Source organism: Curcuma longa, chromosome 20, assembly GCF_044706935.1.
Source record: "Curcuma longa cultivar G26 ecotype Majalengka, Jawa Barat chromosome 20, ITB_CL_G26_1.1, whole genome shotgun sequence".
Lineage (NCBI taxonomy): Eukaryota > Viridiplantae > Streptophyta > Magnoliopsida > Zingiberales > Zingiberaceae > Curcuma > Curcuma longa.
The window spans coordinates 7,254,464-7,279,809 of record NC_133880.1 but is presented as its reverse complement, the minus strand read 5'-3'; the positions used below and the strand labels follow the sequence as shown (position 1 = coordinate 7,279,809).

Genomic DNA, 25,346 nt, shown 5'->3' with positions numbered 1-25,346 from the left:
CATTCCTCTTGCCAACTCCTTGTTGAACTTCCGACCGTTAGATATCTGATCAACCATTAAGCCACTTGGACTTCTCGCTAACCAATTAATATATTGATCAACTGTCATGTATCCAATCAACCTTAACTTACTTAACGTCCAACTAACATATTGATTAAACATCGAAATTCAATTTAAGTCAACTCGAGCTTGGTCAACCTGGTTAACCTTGACTAGAAATTGATTGCACCAACATCGAGTCTGAATGCCGAGTGCCGAGTCGGGAAGCTTAGTGCCAAGTTGGGAAGCCAAGTGTCGAGTTAGGATGTCGAGTGTTGAACTGGTCGAGTCACCTGAGTATCAAATATCGCCCAAGACTGATTGAGTTGCTAAGTACTGAATTGGGAAGGTGATGCAGAGTTGGTAAAGTGAGAAGCCGAGGCTAGTGTTAGACATAGTTTCCTTAAAACAGATTCGTCTCCTTTAGCAGTGCTATGAGGTAACGATAGATGTCTGTCTCCCAAGATACAATGGTGAAACCATGATTGCAACTTAGCACAAGTTATTCATGAAGAATTGAGCAAGTACCCGAATGTTATCACAAAGAGTACGCTAAGCAGGATGCACGACGGAGAGAAGGAAATGAGAGAAAACAAAGGTGAAAAGATTTCTTTGCTTATGCTTCTTCGTCTCCTACTTCTGTGCTCATGGTCTCGGCCTCCTTATATAGGACTTGCAACGTTAAATGGTTGATTAATGGTCATTTACTATCTTTACTCATCCAGCTTGAAACGTCGGTCGTCAACCATCAAAGATTGATCATTTCTGTCCGAGAGGTTATGGATTCACCATTAATCGTCTGATTATTTCAAATCAATACATTAATACATTTGTTACACAAATGAGTAAGCAGGAAAAAATTGATTCATGTAGCAAAATATTCGCGAATCCATTTTGGGCAATTTTGCCCTGACCGATCCGTCATTTGATGCGTGCAGGTAATGCTCGTACAACATTCATCTGAGATTATTGCAATCCAAACCTTGGATTTACACCTTCTCCTACAAGTGTGCATCGTTCACAACTTCCACGATTGTGATTATAAATTAGCTTTAATATCACTTAAATTCTAATGTGAAATTTAACTCTCATACACATGAATCTCCTTCCATCTATTTTTTTTTTCATTCATATTTTTCCAATATTTTACAAGTCTCTTTTGAAGTTGAGAGAGTTGAAATTCTTAAGAAAATCGTCTCATGTAGGTTTATTGAAGGTTAAATAACATCTTTGAATCTTTCTCCCTTAATCAACTTTCATCAGCATCATCGTCATCAAAGCCTCTCTCTATTAAATCTCATAGATCTTGAGATCTAAATAAAATTTTCATTTTAATACTCCAAAACTCATGTACTATTTTTTGAAAATGAAAATGAAGACTTGAAGAAACTCCATTGATTGTCATTATGAATTAAAACATTTCAAATCTATCACTCTGATATCATTGTTAAAGGGAAAAAAAAAGACAACAACAGATAAAAAATGCACAAAGAGAATACAAATTTTCAATTACTTCATTCTTAAATAAGTAGCTTATTTATAGACTAATTGCATAACATAAACAAACTACTAATTCCATAATTATAGCCCACTAACTCAACTAATACAAATACATTGAATATAGAGAAATTTTTTTAAACTACTAACCATCAATATTACCCCTAATTATACCCATGGACTCACTAATTCCATCATTAATTTTGATCATTTATCCGCATCGCCATCATTATTCTTCACAATATAGGTACTTAATTTCACTGCTTGGCGTAGCTGAGGATTGCATACACAGTTTGCACCAAAGTGAGAAGGTTGAAGAAAACAACTGCAGTGACACCGATAGTCACCCACCGATTCTTGAAGTAGTTTTGCCTCAACCATGAGAAATTCCATAGTGCCCAAAGTCTGTTAGTCCTCTTTCTGCAGTAGCTCTCCACATTGTTTATTACCTCTGCGAGATAGAAATTGTCCACGTCGAAGTCGACGACAAGGGCATCTGTCCTTCGGAGCTCGTTGAATATGTGAGCCACTTCTTCGTCAGTGCGAAGGCGGCTGACGATGATCTTGTGTTGCCGGAGCACCGCCACGTCCTTGTCGGTGTTTATCAAGCAGTCCATGAACCAAACGTAAGTGGAGATGTACTTGCGGATCACCTGGCATTGCTGCTCGAAAGCGATGAGGTTTCGGAGGAGGGAGATGTTGTCATCGTTGATGACGAGTTGAGGAATCTCCATGGATCTCTTGGTTGCGTCGAAAGTGATGTCCAAGAAGCTACTGCCATCGGTCTTATTTGTAAATTGTATTCTCATTGCTTGGAGCATCTCTGCACTGGGGAAGGAAGGTAAGTCGACGGTGTGAAGGCGGCTTGCCTTTTCCATCAGCGGCCAAACAAGATTTGAATGGAAAATATGGAGCAAATGGGCACTTGTATCAATTGATGTATATCTGTTCAAGTCCAGCTGGGTCGTCGGAGAGAGGTTTCGGTGAATTTGCTGCATGAGAGCAAAACAGAAGAGTTCCGTTATGTTGGAAGGTTCACCAGTGCACATATCGAGGAGATAAAGGAGGGGAGAAAGAGGGAACTGGTTTTCGACAAGCATCATATCGTTGACAATCGATGGAGCTGCCCACTTCCACGAGTACTCCATCTCTTCCATCTTCTGTTCGATGCCCCCCTTCTTGCTCCCATAATACGAACTCGGCCATGAAAGCGCAGTCAAGCAGCAGCATCTCCACGAACTCACTGCTGGTCATACTGATCTGCTCCGAGTAGGCACAACGGAAATCAGACTCCAAGACCTTCAATTGCTCGACAAAGCATTGCGCATGCACTACTAATCCACGTCGACATGCGCCTAAAAAAGTTGCTGGCATAGGGCAATTTGATCCGTTCATCCGTTGCTCGAAAGCGTTGCTTTCCATGGTGGTAGGGGCCGAGGGAGACCATCTTTGGTTCAAAAGAATCCACATTGGTTCTGCGGATGTTCTCAGGAACTCGAAAGATCGTCGCCCAGATGCCTTCCTTAGGTTTGCTTGAGGCCGACCACAGCTTCTCCATGAAATTCCTCGCCAAATCGACGGATGCGATAGACTCATTTTCCATCTCTTATAGTTAAACAACAAGAGACGATTGCAGACTTCTAGCTCTGGATTCCAAGAAATTAAGCAAACTTAAATAGTTCGTATATATGAATATGCAAAAACTAACAAAATATAGAAAAGGAAAGAGACGATTAAGAAGAAGAACTAAAGGCAGGCAAACAAGGATGATTAAAGAACATAGGGCAGCTTTAACCTAAATAGCCTCCTCGCTGCTTGGGAGAGGAGAGGAGAGGCAGACAAACAAGGATGCATGATTAAAGAACCAGTAGGGCAGCTTTAAATCTTCGGCAACCTGCCTCCTCGCTGCTTGGGAGGAGAGGAAGGTATCAGACTTGGAGAGGGGAGAGGAGAGAGGAGAGAGGAGAGGAGAGGAAGGTATCAGACTTGGAGAGGAGAGGAGAGGAAGGTATCAGACTTGGAGAGGGGAGAGGGGAGAGGAGAGAGGAGAGGAGAGGAAGGTATCAGACTTGGAGAGGGGAGAGGGGAGAGGAGAGAGGAGAGGAGAGGAGAGGAAGGTATCAGACTTGTAGAGGAGAGAGGAGAGAGGAGAGAGGAGAGGAGAGGAAGGTATCAGACTTGTAGAGGAGAGAGGAGAGGAGAGGAAGGTGACTTGTATGCTATGTTTACTTGGTTGAGCGGATGAAGAAAAGAAAGGATTCCTTAGGGAAAATAAATCTCGAGGGGGAGAGAAAGAATATCCGAAGGATTACAGAGTAAACGGAGGGAGAGGAGGGAGAGGAAAAGCGGAAAATCGAAGGATTACAGAGTAACCGGCGTTCCGAAGGAAGCATCGGCTCAGGCTTCCTCCTCCTATGGCGCGGCGAGAATGGAGCAAAACAGGGGATGAAGGACCCTTGCCTTCGCTCTCTGCCTGGGGTTCGACTGCTACTTCATCGGCGCGGCGAGCAGAGAAAAGAGCTGGCGGCCGCGCGAAGCGGAGAGGGAAAGGGAAGCAAGAGCCGCGACCGCGCGGCTTGAGAAGATGATCCACCTTGCTGCTCCTTGTGTTGGCAAAAGAGGATAGATTGGCTAGGGTTTTCTTCTCATCTTCTTCGCCGTCGACTAGTGCAGACTCTGGAAGGGCCGTCGGCGCTTCCCGCTCCTCCTCTGCCTTGGCCCGCCTCGTCGAGTACCGCCTCGCCGCCTTCTCGCGATCGCAGTCATCGGCCACGTCTCGGAACTCGCCGTCGCCTGCGGCAACTCCGGAGTTGAGGGTCTTCTTTGCTGGCGTCTTCTTCGTCGGAGTCGAGGGTCTGACGGCGCCTCTTTGCTGCCGGCGGCGAGCAGGGGACGGCAGCAGAGGAGAAGAAGAAGAATCAAGGCAGAGGAGAAGAATCGGGTTGCGTCGGAGGAGAAGAAGAGAAGCGGTGCGTGCTTTTGCGTGCGCATTTTGTCCGTCCGTCGCTTTTCCGCCCGATTTTGGGGTGATAGGTTTTGAGGAAAAAACAGATCCGCTGATGGATTATAAATCTTTCCTTCTTAAAAAATTAATAAAGTAAACAACGGACGGATATATACGAAGGAAAACTTTCCGTGGTTTTTCTTTCCACGCTTCCAAGTAAACAGACCGGTAGAGGAGAGAGGAGAGGAGAGGAAGGTATCAGACTTGGGAAATGCCGGTGCTTTGATTTCCTTTTTCTTTTTTCTTAAATCATTATAAAAAAATATAAAAAAGGACTACCATGATACAGATCGGGTCACTCAGTTCCTTGATTATCATTAATTCTTAGATTAATGATAATCATGGGAAACAAGTAGTTAATATTCTTAGATTAATTGCCTATTAATAATTAATTTATCTATTAATTCATGGAAATTGAAATTTAATTAAAATTACTTCACTATCATCGCTGAAATTATTATTGATCATTGATTTAATTATTACGGTTGTTAAATTATGTCTATGTTCACCATACTTTATCAAGTTGGCTTATAACAATTTAAAATAATGTAACATTAAGATAGATTTATTCTTTTAACAAGAACATTAAGACTTTTTCTTCTTAAAATTATATTATCTTATTTAAGATTATTAACAATTATTTCTCAAAATATAATATGACCTGTAAATTAAAAAAGTGACGTATCAAATTTTAAATTCTGGTGTTCTTTTTAAAACTTTGGCACTTTAAAAAAAATATAAAAAAGAAGAAGATAAATCACTATTTAAATTATTTAAGAGAGAAGAAATCAAAAAGATAAATCAGTATTTAAAATTAAGTGATTTGAACCACATTTATAGGAACAAAGAAATATTACTCTCTTGAATATTAGCAGTTTGAAAAGTACATGCTCCTTTTATTCCTTTTAACTCTGATTAAATAATCAAAATCAAAATTTTTTTTTAACACATTTATTTTCAATTTTTTTCGTTACATAAATTCATACATTAGAATTTGCTTATTTTAGATGTATAATTAATAGAGAGAAGATTCTTGGTGGGCTAAGTGCATAATTTATAATTGGATGAGAAAAGACAAGCTTCAACTAAAAATTTGCATTTAAGCTGAATGTTCACCGGTTTAAATACACATTTATATTCAAAACAAACATTCAAATATCCTTGCTATGGACGATAAGTAAAAGCTATGGAAGAAAAAAAAAAAGAAAGACCCTAGAGTTGATAGTATTAAAATAAATTTTAGAAATTTTAATTAAATTTTATCTTATAAATTATTTTTAGAGGAGGTTGTCCAATGTAGCCAACAGCTCAATATACATATGAATATTTAAGATGACCGCTACTAATTATGAACAAAATATAAACTATTTTGTAATCTAGATGAAATTATATGCAATGTGATCCTATTTGACAAGGCAAATCAACAAAATGTAAATTCAAGTAAATAGATAGGACTATTTTTTGACATCTAGTCATCGAATGTGATTCCACCAGCTCATCCGAGCAACTCTTTGTTCCAATCATACTGCAAAATTTATATATTAACTATGAGAAAAATACATATTAACCGTGGGAAAAATTTCCACTCAGAAAGATCTAAAGGTAGTTTTCTTTTACAGTGAATTAGAAGACAAGTCATAGACTAAAAACACAAAAACTTTAGGTGATTCGAGGTGAATCTATATTTGGACTGGCATTTTATCTACTCATTTGAAATCGACAGAGCAAAACAGAAGGAACATGACAGGGTTGCCCTCATCTCATAACACTGAAGGTTGCATTTCCTTTAGAACATATACACGAGCAGTCATGATCATCTTGACCTCTCTGTACAAGGCGTTTGTCACGGTTGATCATCAGCTTGATTTGAGGAACCTTTGACGAAACTTGACGCCATATCTCATTTACTGTTCCGTTTGGATGTTCATACTCAAAGTAGTGTTGCACCTGAAATAAGAATCAGCCTGATGAGTAAACTGTAAAACAAAGGAGTGTATCCACTACTATAGATTCAAAGATCTCTCCCTCTAGTTTTTGAATTGGTAATTGCTTTACAGCGTTTTTTGCTATCTTAGTATCTTGCATATACACACAGTAGGTTAGCAGCTTGGTAATTATGACCATTGTTTGATTGTCAGATTACCCTTTTTCTTATACATATGGTTTACATGAAGGCAAAAGGAGCAAAAGAAATTTTATGTCGTTATTTAAATCTCCTATATCTTGCAATTCTATTGGATTCGTCTTTGTTAATCATTTTTTGTTAATGGGTTTTAATAATTTCCTAATAGACTACACTTTTTATCGTTTCTCACACAACTAATCATTCTCTAACCTTGAAAATAAGGGAAAAGAAAAATTTTAAGCACCTAGGTTATCCTACTTCCACTTTGGAGACCATCTTTCAGCACAAATCCTACCTTAAGTTCCTCAGACATGTCCACTACAAGGTTGAGCAGATCCTCTAATGTTGTATTATTAAGAGGCATGTATCTGTATATGATTTGATAAATTTACTAGCTGTGCAACATGAATTCAACTGATTTGTGTATGAAGCAAGAAATCCTGAAGCCAATTCAAAAAGAGGCTAACAGCTAATAAGTAGTGAATAAATGACTAGGCATGAACCAACATATTATGTATGATTGTATGGTTTTTGTTTTAATAAGAAAAAATAAAAACACTCAGTAGCCACCTCAGACAAATTAAAGCTATCTAACTAGACACAAGAATATATTTTTCACTTCAGAAATCATCCCCAAATATGAAGGTAGTTTGCAGTCTGCGTGTCAGGCTTTGGCATGACGCAAGAATTCCATCTTTTGTTGTAAACATCAAATCTAAAAATATTGGCATGTCGTTTGAATTACAATTTAAAGATCTCAATCATCTAAATTTCACCAATGAAAAATGAAAATCAATATTCTTAAAAATTCAACTGAAAGTCAAAGAACCATCTGCATACAAAAAGACAGAATTATGCATACAAAATGACTGAAGCAGGAACAAGCTTTCAACTAAGATACAAGCGTACCAAGTGTTGATTGAAATCATGAACGAAGAGGCAAAATAAGATGGAATATAAGAGCAGACGAGTTTACCTTTTTGAGTTCTTGCTGGTATTGCAATATTCTTTCTTCACTAATTTTTGTAAGCTCTGAAACTAAAAAAGTAGGCTTCACGGCATTGTTGGTATCTATAAAAATAGCAATCTTCTTGTAGTCTATGAGATCTTCAAAAGGCAACTCGATGTAATCGCTAACTATCACTGGGATGCATAAGCTAACAATTGCATCAAATAACCTGCAAGCTGAAGGAGTATCTCCAGCTGGATGTAGACAGAATTTAGATGAGTGCATTCCTTGTGTTGCCATTCGCCTACTTACCCTGGACTGTGTACCATGTTTGATGATAACATCCTTCTCATTTTCAAGAATTTGAAAAAGAGTATCACGCACTTTTCCACCCTGTATTTTGTAAGTAGTTAGATCATGGAAACATCTTAATAACAAAAGACATAAATCTGATTACAGAAAATCTTAATTACTTTTCCACATAACAATTCATATTCTCCTTGTTAGGAAAATTTCCTTCTAAGATAGGAATCCAATGATCATAATTCATAAAAGCAAAAAAACCACTAACTTACTGTGAACTTAATTATTTAAAAAGCATAATAAAGGGACTTCTTGTCAACACCAATGGCTTATGTTTCATTTTTTGCTTCATATGTCTTTATAATTCAAGACTCAAAGTAACTGTGTCTTTCTTCAACAGTATACCCCAGATGGATCCAGAAAATTTACATTTAAGGATATTCAGCAGATATATTTTCAAAAATATACTCTCTATATTCACATAAAAAAATTGGTGAAGATATAGCTAGAACGCACAGATAAAACAATCTTGGAAACCATTGGAGTGGTAATATTATAACGACTAACTATGATGAATACCTTTAACCTAAAACAAAGAACACTGTAGATACTCAACATCATCAATCTTGTTTCCACTACAATGAGAAGTTTGGCTCAAAACAAAAGGCATATGGTCAACTGATTGATTCACGTGATTCCGATCCACACATCACATTAGCAGTGAACATGAAGATACAAAATATGATGGTCATAATGATCATAAACTTAGGGTGTTAACTGTTATTACAAATAAAAATTACACAAATAAGAAAAGGCAAACGCTTAAGCAATAGAAAGGAAATAAATATAACAGGTTAAATGCGTACATGTATAACCTACTCATAATCACTTAAATAAATAGGCTCAGACCCCTGCAGCATTTTCCTAGTTGTCTATTTATTTATTGGAAGACAGTTGAAGAACCATGACAACATGAAATGTGGAACTTTAACAATTTTGCGCATCTGCATTCAACAAATTCCTATATGAGTAGATAAAAGTTCAGACAGAGTTGCAACATCAAATTAGTCCGACAATTTTTACTGTCTATTCCACTGCTGCGAAGAAATTAATCAATTTAATTCAAAATGATAAGCAATGAAAGAAGGAAGAAGAGTAAAAGAGAGTGTTTCACCTCCTTTCTGTATCGGTTGCCCATGAAAAACAACAAAGATTGCCGCTTTTCAACCCCAACCTCCCCTTTGTAGGAATTGATCCGGTGAGAGTATGGCAAGATCACGTCTTTAACAAGAGACGCCTGATAGGGCTGGAGCCTCCCGAAGTCCGACACCAGGAGCACCGCATTCCTCACCCGATCGATCACTCGGTAAAGCGCATTGGGGTCCTGGCACACTATGACGTGATCCCTCCCCCGATTGCGCTTCCAATACTCCTGCTCCTCCAGCCACACCACCAGCTCCTCCTGCATCCCCTCGTCGCTGTACTCCGCGGATCCGCCCGCGGAGTCCCCGGCCGGGCGGATCGGGTTGACGATGAGGCTGAGGGAGGAGAAGAAGGGGACGTAGAAGAGATCCGCGTCATCGGGATCGAGGGTGCGCCGGAGGGGGGAGGAGGAGGGCCGGACGTCGGAGGAGAGGTCGGAGAAGAGCCACCACTCTGCGGAGTGCTGGTGGCCGGGGTAGCGGAGATCGGCGTCGGCGGGGGGATCGGGGGCGTCGCGGGCGCGGAGGTAGCTGCGGATGACGCCGTAGGTGAACTTGGGCGGGAGGTCGTAGAGGTAGATCTTGGGGACCGGAGGGAGGGGGAGAGTGGCGGCGGAGGAGGAGAGGGAAGGGGCGGGGGAGATGAGGGCGTGGGCGAGGACGTAGAGGAAGAGGAGGAGGAGGAGGAGGGTGGCGAGGGTGGGCTTTAGGAGGAAGCGGCGAGCCATCTTGAGGGCTAGGGTTAGGGTTAGAGTTAGGGTTGAGGAGGAAGGGGGAGATGAGGAAGAGAAGCAGAGTTTGGGTTTCCTCGGTTTGGCTCCGTCGGACATCGCTGAGATCCTCCGCTCGCCGCGGTAAACACCATACGCAACTAGCAAGCTGTCATTTCAACGCATTCCGTTAACTAGTTTTGTTTGTATGGTTCCCTTTTTTTTAATTTATTAATTTAAAATAAGTCCTTAGTGGAAATTTTTCGTTTGATTTGTGAATTTCTTTTTGTGTGTTTGTTTTTTAAAAAATTTTATTTTAGAAAAGAAAACTAGAATTTTGAAATCCTAAAAAATTGAATAAAATGTATTTATTTATTTATTATTTTTTGAGCAGTTAGAGTGACTAATAGCTGGCTCACTGAGCATAATTTTGAAGGGTTATAACTTTTGAGCGAAATAAAATAATATGTCAAAAATAAGCAAACATGTGGGACTTTAATTAAATATAAATAAGTGGCATTAATTACAGATGACGTAATACAGTCAAGATTCAAATCTCAATAATATGAGATATCTAAATGATCGACATGAAATTATTTTATTTATAAAATAAATTAGTTCAACTAATTTTAAATATTATAAAATTAATTTCTAAGTCCCTCAAAATTTGATTGCTAGTACTTCAATCAAAATTTGATAATCAATTAAAAAAAGTACAAATTAACAGTGAATTAACAAATCAAAGTTACAAAAAGAAATAATAATCTTCATACAGAACCCAAAAGAAAAAGAATAGTTTGGCATTAAGGTTCCAAAAGAAAAAGAAGCTTAAACCCAACAAACTTAGCAATAAAACTTTGAATTGATCTACACAACTGCTGCCCGTTGGTCTCCCGCCTCAAGAGCAGTCCCTTGTTTCATTCCGGAGCACCACCGAGCTGGTGAAGCCGGCAACGGCGACAATGAAGATGCCGACGTTGAAGGACATGACGACAAACACAAGGAGGTAAGCGAGGCCGACGCCTTTTGGTTTTGTTTCGGGACTATGATGCACATGAGTAATCTTGTTAAATTCACTCTTGAGCAGTAAGAAGAATAAATTAGCAATATCAGAGCTCACAATACAAATGATGGATATTGTTTGCAATAAAAGGGTGCTATGTGTAATCTCTTTCTATGACTAGAACACTATAAAACCAATGAAATTCATGGTGAAACATGTGTCTGTGGGTGATGGTTGGACCAAAAAAATAATTAACTTGCAGGGACGGACCTTAATCCCAGTATACGAGTCCAGATCCCAAACAAACTCAAAGCTACAACAGAATTACACTGGCCTGAGACTTTGGATACATCTCCCTTCCCTCTTTAGAACTATTGACATACAGTTGCATTGATCTTTCAGCATCAGCAACTCGTCGATGAGAAGAAGAATAAATCAACCGGCTGTGAAAAAAAATCGTTGAGAAGGGAGATTATTGAACGGCCTTGGTTCTTTTGATGACAAAGTGATCGACCACTCTCACTGAGTTGACAGGGTCTGTGCCTGAGGCAGCCTTCCACTTGCTAGGGAACCTTCTCTGATGGCTAAGTTGCCGTGGTTGTCTTATTTCCGCGTCCCAATCAGGATCTAGTTTCCAACTTTTCGGAACCTGTTCAGCAGAACATTATGAGATGAATGGTTTTTTTGAGGCCTATGGAATGTGTGTATTTGCAATCAAGAAATATGTGGTTTCGGAATGTTGCTCTTGCACAAGATATCAGCTAGACCTTTTTAAGCTGTGATATGTTGTGCACAAGAAGGTGTTACCTTGTCGACTGCAAGAGTGAAGACCTCGAGATCGCCAGAAGTGGTGATGTGGAAACGAGTAAAAGCCTTGTAATTTGCAATCCGGAGTGACGAGAAAGCTTCATCGAAGTGTAATCGTAACCAGTTGACGCATATGTACAGATAGCTCCCGAATACAAGAGATACGACAGGGGTGGAGAGCACCCAGAAATAAAGGAACACAGAGGCGTAGTAGATGATGGCAATGCCACGGGATAAGGATTCCATACCTCCTTTGCATATGTTACTTCTAGTAACAGCCATCACCTGCAAAACTTCTCTGAATATTATTATGAAGAAAGATGAAGAAATGCAGAATCATGAGGGGTAATAGGAATTACCTCTGGAACATCAAAGGCGGACATGAGGTACTTTATGCATGCCGGATAAAGTCCAAACGTCCATTTCTCCATGCGAGCTCGGAGACCAGTAGGATCTGGGAAATGCTCACTCTCCATTGCCCGGTACCATTCATAGAGTGTGTGATAACCTTTGATAAGTAGCATGATAGTCAATGTTTGGATTGAACACTTTAAGAAACAAGCATTAGATGCATATTTAGATTCCAATTATTGGAGTCAAATGTCCTTAACTTTCTCATTTAGTGCCTAATAACGTCTATTGTTTATTTGAACTACTTTTTGCATAGAGGCTTCAAAATTTTGCTATAACTACCATAATGCATCTTTAACTGAAAGACTTGAAGCAACAGGTATGTTAATTTGCAGTAAAAATAGTGAATGTTATTATCAGACTTACAATCACGTGCATAGCGGACAAATGTAGATAGAAGTGGTTTTCTTGTGTAGACTACTAGTCAAAATAGGAGAATATTTATGTACCTGAAGTTGCTAGAAGATGATTACGAATACACATCTCGATACCCAACTCCAACAGCAACATTAGAATAAATGAGGCAACCATATGGGCAAACGCATGAACAAAACCAAGTAAAGCCCGTCTTCTACGCGATAACTTTGCAGGAACAAATGAATATGATGACAATATCAATATAAGAGTTCCTGCTGAAGACACATACGAGTGTTGCAACATGTAAACAAAAGCATTGAACATTCTAAACAAGAAGCTCTTTATACGACCAGCCCAAGAATCTTCTTGTAATATTTGTACAACATTACACTGCAATAGCAAACATCAAAAGGTGAGTGTTTGAGATCTAGTATAGTGAGATCTTAGAATAGAAATTCACATTGGAAGCTGGATATATGTAACTTGTGGATACCGACTTAATGAGAGATTATGTTCATCACTACATTGCTGTGTTCAGTAAGAGAAATGCTGAAACTTAGAACATATTCTTCAAGGTATCGCACATGGATATTACAAAGAAAGATGATGAACTGAATCCTAGTTTTTCCATAGATTTGTACATTTCCTTTTGTAACCACCATATGGAAATACAGCATAGTTATCTCAACCAGATCAGACTGACCGGTCAACTAAGAAGCCTGGAACCACAGCAAATCCAGTCTGGTCAAGTGACAAAATGGAATATGGAATCACTTAGAAAAAACTGGTCAGTCCAGCTGGGTTTTAAGCAAACTGGAAACCAAGTAACCATGAAAAAACCAGTTGAACCGGCCAGATTGTAAAATTGTAAAGTTTTTGTACAAAACATTATACTTCTAACAATTTACTAGCAGAGGCGATGTTAAAACCAGACCTTTTACAAGAGAAACTACATGGATCTGATATCAAATAGTTTACAAAGAGATTATTGACAATTAAGATTGAATATATGAATTATACTGCTTTTGAAAAGACAAAAGTTATTGCATGACAAAGAAGGGTATCAATCCATGTTGGTTAATGTGCAATTTCTCAGATCATAACATAGTCCAACACAATGGAATTATGTTAATATAGTGTGTTTTTCTTATCCTTATTTAACATCAAATCTAGGTCAGTCAGACCATTAAATTTGACCTGGTCAATCCCTGAGCCAACTTCCAGATCGATGATTGACTCATTGGTTCAACCAGTGAATAGTGCTTAGAATCTCATTCGAGTCAATGCATAATCTAGTAAAACTAAGGATTCCAATATTATCTTGAGATCTATTGATTTTCTTTAGAAACAAGTGAAGAGAAAATAAAGTATTACAGGGCTTGGTTTAAGAATTTTATATTTTTACATTTGGTAAATTTGTATTCTTTCCTGAGGATTCAATACAATATTAATGATGCCTCTTTCAGGTTAGATTCCAGATTATCTATGTGTCTAACCTTGATAAATTGAAGAGGATAATATATAGTTCAATCATTTTTAATTGTGACACCAAGATGGATAAACCTAGTGCTCAGACACTAAGTTAAGAATAGAGAAAGAGAATAATAACTAATTTTTTTAGTTGTGCTAAGGTCTTGTTTTACACAAGTGGATACATCCAACAAAAGGTAAGGAAGTCACATGAATGGGAAAAGAATATGAAGCTAATATGGTACTTTATTGTGGTAAATTAGGAAAGAGTATGTGGAGAATCAGGCATGAAATTAGGAGGATAATGTCATTCATTAACAATGGTAAAATAATTAAATTCTATTAGTTGTATAACTTGTTGAAAAGACCACACTTAGTAAACATTTTTTTTACCTTCTAAATGAGATTGTTTATTCCCCTGCAAGCCTACTCCCTTTGCATGGTGTCGCCTACTCCCTGTCATCTCTCAACAAGGTATACTATGCCAATATTGGTTCACTTTTTTCAGAAAAGACACAACATGTCTTTAAGATTGTTCAAATTCAGTAAGATGATTAGCCCCTTGAAAGAAAAAACTGAAATTTTAAGACTTAACTGTGTGGGTATATTTCCAAGGGAATTTATTCTAATGTGTTGTACTTTCAGCATATTATAAATGAAAATTGTTAAAAACAAAAAGAACTATAAGTGATGAAGCATCACCTGTGGGAACGTAGAGAACACCAATATAAAATAGATAATACCACCAATTATATCAAACTGCCAATTTTTCTTACGAAACTTTAGAATATTGCCCAATGCTATCTGAAAGAGATTGTGAGTGGATCAAAACAAATATTCAATCACTGAGGTAAATATAAGACAATTAATAAAAATTGGTAATTGGCAAAAAAATGTGAAAACTAAAGAAGACTAATTTTCACCTTACTCGAATCATCAAAGGATGGGTACGTCGCCCTTCTCTCATAAAGAGCTCCCTCATATTCCTTGAAATCCTGAAAGATATGTGTCGGATGCAAAAAGGCCCCACCACAACCATTTACAAGAAGGTGTTGTGCATGAACTGATTTCTTTGAAGAAGGAAGAATGACAGTATGGCGCATGTAATGATGTAGATCTCCTGCCATTCTAAGTTTGCATCTTCCCTTCAGGTACTCACGAATTAAGTGAGATGTATTCTTCCCAGTAGTCTCATTCCAGTACCAATCAAGTAGCCAATTTGGCTCATGTGTCATGACTATAACAGAGTCATTCTCACCAACCTATGGAGACCTTGCAAGTATGAGAGGATAAAATACAATTATTCAACATTAATATATATGTTTTGTGAAAAATAATACTTCAATTTTTTAAATGAATTACATGATTTATATGCAAATATTATAAATTTGCTGTCAAATGGTCATTACATGAAAGGCAAGGTAAGGCTGCGTACAATGGATCCTATATGCAAATATTATAAAATTTAAAAATATATATTTGAAAAATATTATGCTGCAAGTTCTAAACCTACAGATATAATTGATTGAGGTTTTAATCATTGCCGAGTGTGTTAACTCTTTCCTTGCACTTCACACCTACCAAAAAACCACAACCTTTCACTATTTAGCAGTAATCATTATCAGATGGCTTGAATATTGGTACAAGTGATTCATAGTCCAAAAAGGTAGCTAAAACTTGACAACAGAAAAATCTAAAGTCAGAGTTCTGTACTTCTATGCTGAATTCCCTAAGTTCAATAAGTAAGAAAAGGCTACTGTGGCAAAAAATACAGCAATGTGATGCTATACTGCAACTGAGTAAAATAGAAGCAAAATGTACCTTGTTTTTACATAGCTCTGCAAAAAACTTGAACTGGTAAACATCAATGTCACAGTGTAGAGCTAGATCAAGACCAAATACCCACCATCCCTTTGAAAGTTGCAAGGCAAAATAACTTTTCTTCTGAGGCAAAAGCCACCCACCCAACCAGCTCTTGTGACATATGTATCTCATAAAAGTATGTAGCCCATCAAACCAGTCTGTAGAAGTGAAAATTATCCTAAAATCAATTTTGGTCTCCCTACCAAAATGACAAAATGCAAACGAACTGCATGTACAATAGCTACACTGATTTTTTTCGAAAAGATAGTTATGACTTATGAGAGCCCACAAGCACTGACACATGTGGATGAATGTAGGTTTCAACCCCAAACCTTGGCAACAACTTCCAAGGACCTTTACCAACTGAGTTAGTTGGCACCCTAAATAATTAATTACTGATAACTCATGTGGAAATAAAATAACTAATGAATTGTCATGAAGTAACCAAATCATTGTGATAATCTTAAAGAAACGATTTCAGGGCTCATGCATATTTCATCTAGAAAGTACCATGATTTCCAGGAATTAGGAAACACTGAGGCCCATCATACTGACGTAGTCCTGAAATTCCATAAGGAACCTCTGGCTTATTGAATGCTATATGCTCAGACTTGTACCAAGGTGGAGGTTGCAGAGCGCATTCAAATGGAGAGAAAAATCGCCTCTCATAAGTAAATGCGGAAGGGTTAGGATACCTGTGCAGTAACTAAATTAGCAAAGTTTAACTTGGAAGTATAACATCTATAAAACTATTAACACTTCCCTAGGAACTATTTATTCTGGAAATTTTAACTTTCACACGATCAAGGTTCATCTCATCAATAATCAATCTAAATCACAAGAATCAGTAATTACACATCCAAATTGGCAATCATAATTCTACACTCAGACATATTCTTCAAGTTATAGCCCAAATGACATAACACAAACTTTGACTATAAACTAAGACTACATTCTGGATTTAGTTTGACTTAAATCAATAATTCACATGCAACCATATTGGATGCACAACAATCAATCTAGTGGGAAGGTGCTATAGGGAATCTATCAAGAAAAAGTATGTAGATCACATGGTCCAGCAGTAAATTTAGACATCCATTTAATTTGATTATCTTCGTTCTTTAGAATTTAGACATCAAACCAACAGGCATATTTTGTAAATCATCAAGGAATGCAAGCAGCTAGCCTTCAAAACTAGGCCAGTTAACTTTGTACCGATTTTTGAGAAGAAGAGTTCCATCAATTGACAAAAATACTTTCCACTAAATATTTTTATACCTTTCCAATCAAACCAAGCTGTCAAAGGATTAACTCCCTATTGAGCAAAAAATCAAGTGTATTTTTCTTTTACACAATATCTGGAGTTGTCCATAACAACTATTTAAAGTCAGCCCAAAAGCAGTAAAAACATGAAAAGGGGAAAGGAAAGGAGAGAGGAGAGAGGGGACTAGAGAATTCACAAGCAATGGCATTAGAGGAATGAATATTCCTAGCATTACAATGAGAGAAATCAAAAGTAGAGGTGATAATCAAGTTCGATCTTAATTTGATTCTAAGATTATGAATTAACAGCACAGTTAGCTGCAGATAGATAACTTTAACTTTGAATCGTCTTGAAAATAGTGGTTTCCATAGAGATTGGATGGATATGTTAGTTGTTCATATATGCTATCAGCTGTTACAAAAGTTTGGGTATACCACTAATGGCACTTTGGTTTATGATGACAGTTAACTATAGACTAAAATGACTGAACAAAATCTCCTCTAATTGCTGTATCTATAACCACTTGATGACTTGATGGTTTTGTCTCCTTCATCTGATACTCATGCTCTCTCATGAAAATAAACCACCAGAAATATAAAGCAGAAAGTTAGCACTGCTATATACTATAGGTTTTATTCATTGTTTCTGCATTTTCAACAAATTAGTATTAAAATTTTGAAATATTAAACCGGCCAACTAATGGGTTGCGGTCTCATGAATATTGCATCAAAGAATCACAAACCATATACAGATTCATGTAAATGAGGAATGTAGTTTTTCACAAAAATTGTTCAAAGCACTTGTAAGCTTTCTAGGCCAATATATCGAATTGATGCTATATTTATTCTGTGGAATATAGCATGTGCCAGAGTTCAAAATCATAAATGTAAAAACTATCTCAGGTCATTAGACAGCTTGATGAGCAATTTAGATTATTTTGCTTAGGCCTTTTACTTTGTCAAATATCTCTGTTTCGCTAAAGAATATTGCTGACAAAGGTTAGACCAGCTTACGCCAGATCTCCTCCAATAAGAAGTAAATCACCACGGGGAAGAACACAGATGGAGTTTCTAGACTTAATCTGAATGGAAGGCTGGGCCAATAGTCGAGCCACTGCATAAGATGAGTTTCCACCATCCCCAGTGTCTGCAATAAAATCAAACCACAGCTCATCTCGATTGTTAAGGTGGTCATAGAACAGATCACCATCTTTTGCTTCTTCAGGTTTATTGCTCATTGCAGCCTGGTTCCAAAGAATGCACAAACTAATGAGAATGGAAAAGTTTTGACCAGGATTACATTGTACGAGGCTAAACCAGCAATAAACCAAAACAATGGAATACAGAAACAAAAACAAATAATATAATGAACAAAATATTTCTGATATAATAGCCTCAATTTGCAGGGTTCAGTCATTACTTGATTAAAGAAACTGGATCAGTTACCCTGAAAAGGTAAACTCCAAATCTATTTTCAATCCAAATTCACTGCGTTGTAAGATACAGATGCTTTAACCCTACAATTAGAATCCATTACAGCAACTAAAAAACTTATCATACTCTCCATCAAATGGTGAAGTTATTAGATGTTTCAAGATTTAAAGTAATTCCCAAATGCAAAACTTCAATGATTGCTCAACTTCATGATTATGATATGATATAACTGATACCTCAGTGCATGAGGTTCCCTCCAACGCAGGGTCTAGAAAGGGTCAAATATACAGACTTACCCTTAAATAGCAAATAAGTTCAACGTGTCGATGATTCAAAAATCACACTAAACTATTATAGTATGATAGTTTTTTGCAATTTATTCAGGTAACCAGGTTCCTACACATTTGTGATCTGCCAATTAATTAATTCAAGCAGACAAAACAGAATGAAGCTAACACCATACTAAGGTATGAATGCCACCCTGCAGATCTGGCTGGCCAATGTTCTATGTCTAACAAGGATAAGTTGTGGCCTAAATCTTGCAACAAGTATATCCTCATATGACAAAGCATTTGTTTTTATACAAACAAAGATATATTGGCAATCCATAAACTGGGTCCCCAAGATGATTGAGATGATAATATTGCTTATTATTTTGGTTACACATGCGAAAAACTTCAAATTGACTGTGTTTTGCAATATTATTTAGCACAATATGATCATCTATACATGGACTCAGCATTCAGACAGGAGAACTGACTCCTGCATCATTGTAATGTATTCTTTGCCAAATGCCAATATTGCTGACCAGATCACCTTTTTTGGCCTCTTCCCCTCAATTTCACCTATAAAATCACCCCAACCAGTCGTAATTTCCTCACTCGACATCCATACTCCACTCTCTGCCTCTCAGTCACTCTTAAACCTTACTGCTCTACTTTCTTAATCTTAGTTAAATATCTCAATATCTAATCTTGGAGCTTGAAACTCTCTTTGTCAGATAATTAGTTTTTATGAATTGCCTCTCCTACATTTATATACATTAGTTTTAGATAATTACCCTTACTTAGGCCAATTAGATGAGCAAATTGACTTAAACAATGATAAGATGATCCTACATTGTAGCATGCATGAGAGCTAGAAACAGTTTCCACTAATAACACTGATTTGATTGGTGCATGGTGAATGGTGGCAACTGGCAAGATAATATGTTTGTACTAGCAACTTGTGAATGAATACCATACATGATGTTTGAAAGACTCTTAAAATTCACAAGAAAGTATATTAAATGAATGAGAAGTTTAGCTTAAAGAAAGTTACCAAATATTATCAAACACAAGAGTAAAAAGAATATAAATGGTCAACTAATGAAAAATTCACCTAGGACGAATTTGAAGACCATGAAGATGACATGAGCTGCATATGTCTGTGAGTAACATGTCATAATCCTTGCACAGTACATACCAACAAAAAATAGAAGTAAGCACTATCTCTTAATAAGGGTGATACAAAGATGGGCTTTGGTTCACAATAATTATAAATTTTTCATGTTGATGTTGTTGCAATTTCGGTCTACAGGTGGAATGACAGGTTTCGCCTATGTGAATTGAAACGCAACACGATTTCAAACTTCATATCACATTTTATACTGAAGTTTCTAAAATTCATTATTTGTGGTAACATGTTCTAGATAGTTCTCTGTCATTCTTTTCCTCTGCTGGTAATATGGTCTCATATGTAAATAGTAAAATTGCAGCACTGGTAATCATTTCTCTTTATTTGAATCTGCACAAGCTCTTCTATTGTACTTCTACCCTCTCTGCTTCTTGACACCTCTAGTGTCCTATGAAATGTATCTATACTCTGTACTTTTATGACTTTTCAATCTCTATATTGGATATTCTGGTAGGACGTCCCCATCCAGATTTTCTTTTAAAATAAACAAATATATTGGTAATTCTGGATTTGTGCAAATCAATAAGTATAATAGCAAGCTTTGGGTATCTAATTCAATTCAATTTAGTATGGAATCGGAGTGAGAGCTCTTATATTTGAATCCTTTCAGTGTCGACAATTTAAAAGATAGCAATACTGCAAGTCAACTCACTATTGGTTTATGTTGCCTACAAACAATTGAGCATAAAAGTGTAGGTTGGGTTTTCCACATTTAAAAAGTAGTATAGTTCCACTGAATCTAATGAAGACAGTACAGACTAAATATGTGAAAGGATTCATATATTCGGCAAAAATGCAGGATTAAACACCTTCTATTGTTTACCTGCATCATCCTCATATCAAAACGACCAACAAAAAGAGTTACAGAAACTAATAGATCAAACACTGTCTTGAACAAGTCAGCTGAAGTCCTGCAAAAATATGCATATACAGAAAGGATAAGGTAATGTGATTCTTGGATCATAGACCAAAACTTCTTTCATGTCTAGAAGCTCACCCAGAATACCAAGGAACCATATCCAAGAAATCAGGTTTCACCTGCTTTTTCAACCTTTCATGCTCCGAAATTGACAAGGGGTGAGTTAGAGCCCATCTGTTAAGTAGGGATGATGTATGAGTGCATCCTAAGAAAAATAAAGAAGCTTAAAAAGCAACATGCACATTCATAAACAAAAATGTTTGGTGAATCGATCACAATTAATATATAACAGAAAGACTAATAAGCGAACTATAAAAACAATCCGTGAGTTTCATTGTAGGCATCTAACAACAGTAAAAAAATGCATCACAAGTTTCTTTGTCAGACATTTGGCACTATAATTTAACAATTCAAAGTTTCTAGAATTGAAGGTAATAATGCAGAATGCAATTCAAATATTTTCCTCAAAATTCTGATTTCTAAATGTAACAGATGAACCGATGTATTGTACACAGAATTAAAGATTTTAATTAATCATTATAACGTACCCAGTTGATCGCTCAACAACATAGTTAGCTATGTAAAGGCCAATGAACGTTGCCCATAACGAATATATCGGAGATATTTCATCAGACTGATCGGCACATGATCCACTGCAAGCTAACTGGAATATGCATGTTAGACGTACCAAAACTGCATTGTTCTTCAAAACTACAGAAATATTTTTAGCATAATATCATCATACCTCTCCATAAATGACCCACCCTGATAGAAAAGGATAATCACTGGCAGATCCAACTGGAGCAAACCAAGATGAGCAGATTTGATCTTTTAATTCAGACATTTGAAGAAAATTTGACAGCCAGGTGCTCCCATCTTTACTTTTCACAAATAGAGATGAATTGAAAGAATTTCTTTCTCCCAAGAATTTATCCCTTTGAATGGCACGATTACCACAGTGGCTATAGAAAACACAACACCCAATACTTATAACCTGAAAATAGGGAAAGAGGGATCATCAATCAAATTTATTTCATGCAGAAGCCTAAATAGACTTCACAAGTAGGTACTATGATAATACTGACAGTACAATTCTGGAGAATGGTGAATATCTCTGGCCTTTTTCCTGCTACACGAGCGACAAGCCCAACATACCAAAGGCCAAGAAAGATAATATGGAAGACAGTAAGGAATACTATAGATGATACATATATTGTCAGAAACAAGGAAAGATTCATCTTTAAATCCACTCCCATAGACAGAAAACTAGGAAGATGATAGAGAGCTGCTACAAAAATCCAAACAACATACCTGCAATGTAATTAGCTAGTAAATCAGAAAGAAATCAAAATAAATGACTAAGCATATAAGTAGCAATCATAAAAATTGGAAACCAAATGTCGGTAAAAATAACCATACCAACGGCTGAAGTTTGAGTAATTTGGTATAATTCTCTTCCCAATAAATGGTGACGAGAAGAAATAGAAGAATCCAATTAAAAATAAGTACATAGACCACCACTTAATATTGCTGTCCAGTTTCTGTATGAGGGTATGTATACTATCAGATGAAATGAAGAATAAACATGTCACTATCACCGCTGTAATAGTATGCCTTGAATGCTCATGTGGATAAGCATATGTTGGATTCAGGATTGTTGAAACCCTCTCCATTTCGAGGGTATCCAGCAATGAGCTCATAGATTCTTTATCTCCAACCTTCAGACTAACCATCCACCAATCAGAATAACTCCAAGCATGTCCCACAGGTTTTCCAATAAGTATTTATATAACATCTTCCACAGAATCCATCAAACACTATGTCTAATTCTGCATAGAGAAAATCCAAATAAAGCATAAGTGCAACAACCAGAAAAATTAAGAATTGTAGGTTCTTCCTGTTTCTCAAGAGAATGTTATTCTGTTAATATGCCTCTGTATCCTTCTGTGTGTTTGTGTATATATAGGACTCCCAAGACATGTATACACTATGCTATCAGCCACTTTAAATTGCTCCATACTCTACATTCCTAATAGTCGTAGCATCTTGTGAAAATGACATTATTTAGTAGGAAAGAGAAATACAATCAAAACTGCCTTTGAAATTGTGATGAAGCTATATTTGTCAAGAAGCATTCAAAAAAGGAAAAAAGTCTAATAAGCCCCAAGAAGCAGGGAGGCTCTACCATATAAAGGAAGAACTGCATAGTACCAGAGAGTAATACTTAGAGCAACTGTGCATGACTGTGACACTCCGAAAGTATTAGATGATCTTCATGAGAATCTTTTAACTTTCAGCAGCATGTTATATGAAGAGAGATAGCATCATTTGTTATTGAGGAAAGGACAAAAAAATATAACAGTAAGCCTTTACCAGTATAAATATGTAAAAGACCCTTTGTGGCAGTTAGTATATATCTCCAATTAGCAAAATTCAATAATATGAAGAAAAAAAATCTTGACAGCAAAAAAGGACAAACAACTTGAAGGAGTTAAAAGGAGTGCATGTGAGATAGACAGTCTCACATTCTAAAAAAAGGCTTTATAAATATGATTAAATACCAAGCAGCCCCGGTGCCAAGACATTTATGGTTGGATTGTGCTGTCCTTTGAGTTTAAACATGGTCTAAGAGTCAGGCTCTAGAAAAATGATTTTGAACCTGAGGAGACATGTTAAAAGAAGTGGATGTGAGACAGAGAGTTAAACTCTATCCCTTTAGTCCCACATCCTAAAAATGAGGTTTATAAATATGATTAGATACCAAGAGGCCCCGCCCCGTAAGTGCCTTAGCATTTTGGGTTCAATATAACTCTCTTTTGGACTTTAACAGAAGGAAAGTGACATCAGTATGCCATCTACTAATCCATCAGTAAAGAGTGTAAATTTGGTGTACCATCTGCTAATCCAGTTCCATCAAGACTAAAGGGCAGCCCGGTGCACGAAGTTCAACCATGCGGGGTCTGGGGAAAGGAATTTGTACGCAAAACTTGCCTTTGGCAAGAGGTTGTTTCCAGGATTTGAACCCGTGACCTACACAATACATGGCAGCAACCTAATCTGAAATTTGTAGTCAAAACTCTATGCAGATCAAATAACTCAAATACACAATATTGGAGAAGGATAAGTACATATTTGACTTCTTATTATTTCTACATGGACAGTAAAAATCTTAATCTGAAATCTACTGTTTAAGTGGATCACATCAGATTGAAAGAACGCCTGTAGCCTAAAATGGATATATTGTATTTAACAAACCAATATCTATCATAGTTGATCTGGTGGTGGTGAGTAGCATCAGATTGAAAGAACACATCTAGCCTAAAATGGATCTATTGTCTCTACAAACCAACATATTTCACGCTTAATGAACACACAACACGCTATGTAGACTAAAAATCAACAATATATGAGTATGGGGCCTGCCACTGTTTGCTTGGAAACTTTTAGAAGTGGAGTCGACCTTAATGTCGTCGGAACGAAACGGGAAAAAAGTAATTTTTAAGCCGACTGCAAAAAAAAAAAAAAAAAAGCACGTCTTGCTTGCTCAATCAAAAATATAATTCCAAAATATCTACCGAATAAAATTCCCAGGCTTTCCCTGTTTTGTAAAACCAATTCAAAATAACGGATTCGATCCAAATCCGAACAAAAAATAGTTGATACTGCGATTTCATATCTGTTATTCTTTAAAAAACCCATTTTTGATTTACTGTATCATTCACCCTCCTAATCAACCTGGCCGTCGATCCACCATCCAAAACTCGTTCTTTTATCCACAACCTCAACCAGAAACAACCGCCACCCAAATTACATTACAAAACAAAAGCTTACAACGCACGAGAAACAAGGACATCTATTCGAATCGCCGAGTATTACATAATGCCGAAACTCTCATCTGCACAACACTAACAAAAATGAAAGGAACATGCATCTCCGCAAAAGCCAAATCATTATTCCACAAATCGAGAACGTGAAACAGAAACCAACCGGGCAAAGAGTGATCCGAGAAAAGAACGAAGATGTAAAGGAAATAAGGGAAGCGTGATCGGAGATTGCGACGTACCGGATCCGTGAACCGGGAGAGCGAGCGAGAAGTCGGTATTGATTTGGGCCTCGAATCTCATCAAATGGACACTAAAATAGTTGGGAGGAAGGGAGGAAGGAACCGCGAAGGGCATATTCTTCTCCTCTCCACCACGTCCGCGGAAGCACAAGCGAAGAAGCGCAAGTGTGAACGTCGATTCCACTCGGGTCCGTGCCTGGTGGAGACTGCTACAGTTGCCAGATTTGCCCCACGACAATGGAAAATCAAGCCGCGAAAATATTTATTTATTAAAATTAATAATAATGCGCCAAAATTAAACTTTTTCGGAAATTGAAAAATAGAAGCATATTCCAAGCCTATTTAAAGGAATTTTATTTTTTATTCCCTGTCCTTTTTTAGAAAATTATCATTTTGGCCCTTTGTTGTTTAGAGATTTTTGAAAATACTCTTTGGAACAACAAAGTGTCAAGTTTGCATGAAAATTTAATTT

The 25,346-nt window shown here is 37.1% G+C and overlaps 2 protein-coding genes and 1 pseudogene across 2 annotated transcripts; all 3 read right to left on the bottom strand.

Annotated features, from left to right (window-relative positions):
• Positions 1-1,552: 1,552 nt before the first annotated feature.
• On the bottom strand, positions 1,553-3,139 carry LOC141813980 (UPF0481 protein At3g47200-like; annotated as a pseudogene).
• A 2,911-nt stretch (positions 3,140-6,050) lies between these two features.
• LOC141813714 (putative arabinosyltransferase ARAD1) lies at positions 6,051-9,983 on the bottom strand. Its single transcript, XM_074701693.1, has 3 exons — positions 9,092-9,983; positions 7,642-8,007; positions 6,051-6,487 (listed from the first exon to the last, which is right to left on the bottom strand). Exons 1-3 carry the CDS (start codon positions 9,947-9,949, stop codon positions 6,296-6,298), a joined length of 1,416 nt encoding a protein of 471 aa, XP_074557794.1. The 5' UTR covers positions 9,950-9,983; the 3' UTR covers positions 6,051-6,295.
• A 901-nt stretch (positions 9,984-10,884) lies between these two features.
• On the bottom strand, positions 10,885-24,903 carry LOC141813303 (uncharacterized). Its single transcript, XM_074701242.1, has 16 exons — positions 24,875-24,903; positions 22,231-22,640; positions 21,897-22,122; positions 21,557-21,805; positions 21,360-21,475; positions 20,890-20,985; positions 20,716-20,803; positions 18,018-18,247; positions 16,251-16,435; positions 15,699-15,898; positions 14,801-15,139; positions 14,580-14,681; positions 12,500-12,797; positions 11,999-12,147; positions 11,640-11,924; positions 10,885-11,481 (listed from the first exon to the last, which is right to left on the bottom strand). The coding sequence occupies exons 2-16, from the start codon at positions 22,542-22,544 to the stop codon at positions 11,305-11,307; spliced, it is 3,054 nt and encodes a 1,017-aa protein (XP_074557343.1). The 5' UTR covers positions 22,545-22,640; positions 24,875-24,903; the 3' UTR covers positions 10,885-11,304.
• Between the last annotated feature and the right edge of the window lie 443 nt (positions 24,904-25,346).

Excerpts from the sequence above, each read along its gene's own strand:
- LOC141813303 (XM_074701242.1), bottom strand. The coding sequence starts at position 22,544 with ATGGTTAGTCTGAAGGTTGGAGATAAAGAATCTATGAGCTCATTGCTG. Across the intron at positions 22,123-22,230 it reads TACTCAAACTTCAGCCGTTG|GTATGTTGTTTGGATTTTTG; the intron begins GTATGGTTATTT and ends ATTACATTGCAG. Across the intron at positions 11,482-11,639 it reads TCACTCTTGCAGTCGACAAG|GTTCCGAAAAGTTGGAAACT; the intron begins GTAACACCTTCT and ends TCTGCTGAACAG.
- LOC141813714 (XM_074701693.1), bottom strand. The coding sequence starts at position 9,949 with ATGTCCGACGGAGCCAAACCGAGGAAACCCAAACTCTGCTTCTCTTCC. Across the intron at positions 8,008-9,091 it reads GCAACCGATACAGAAAGGAG|GGTGGAAAAGTGCGTGATAC; the intron begins GTGAAACACTCT and ends TACAAAATACAG. Across the intron at positions 6,488-7,641 it reads ACCAGCAAGAACTCAAAAAG|GTGCAACACTACTTTGAGTA; the intron begins GTAAACTCGTCT and ends TTCTTATTTCAG.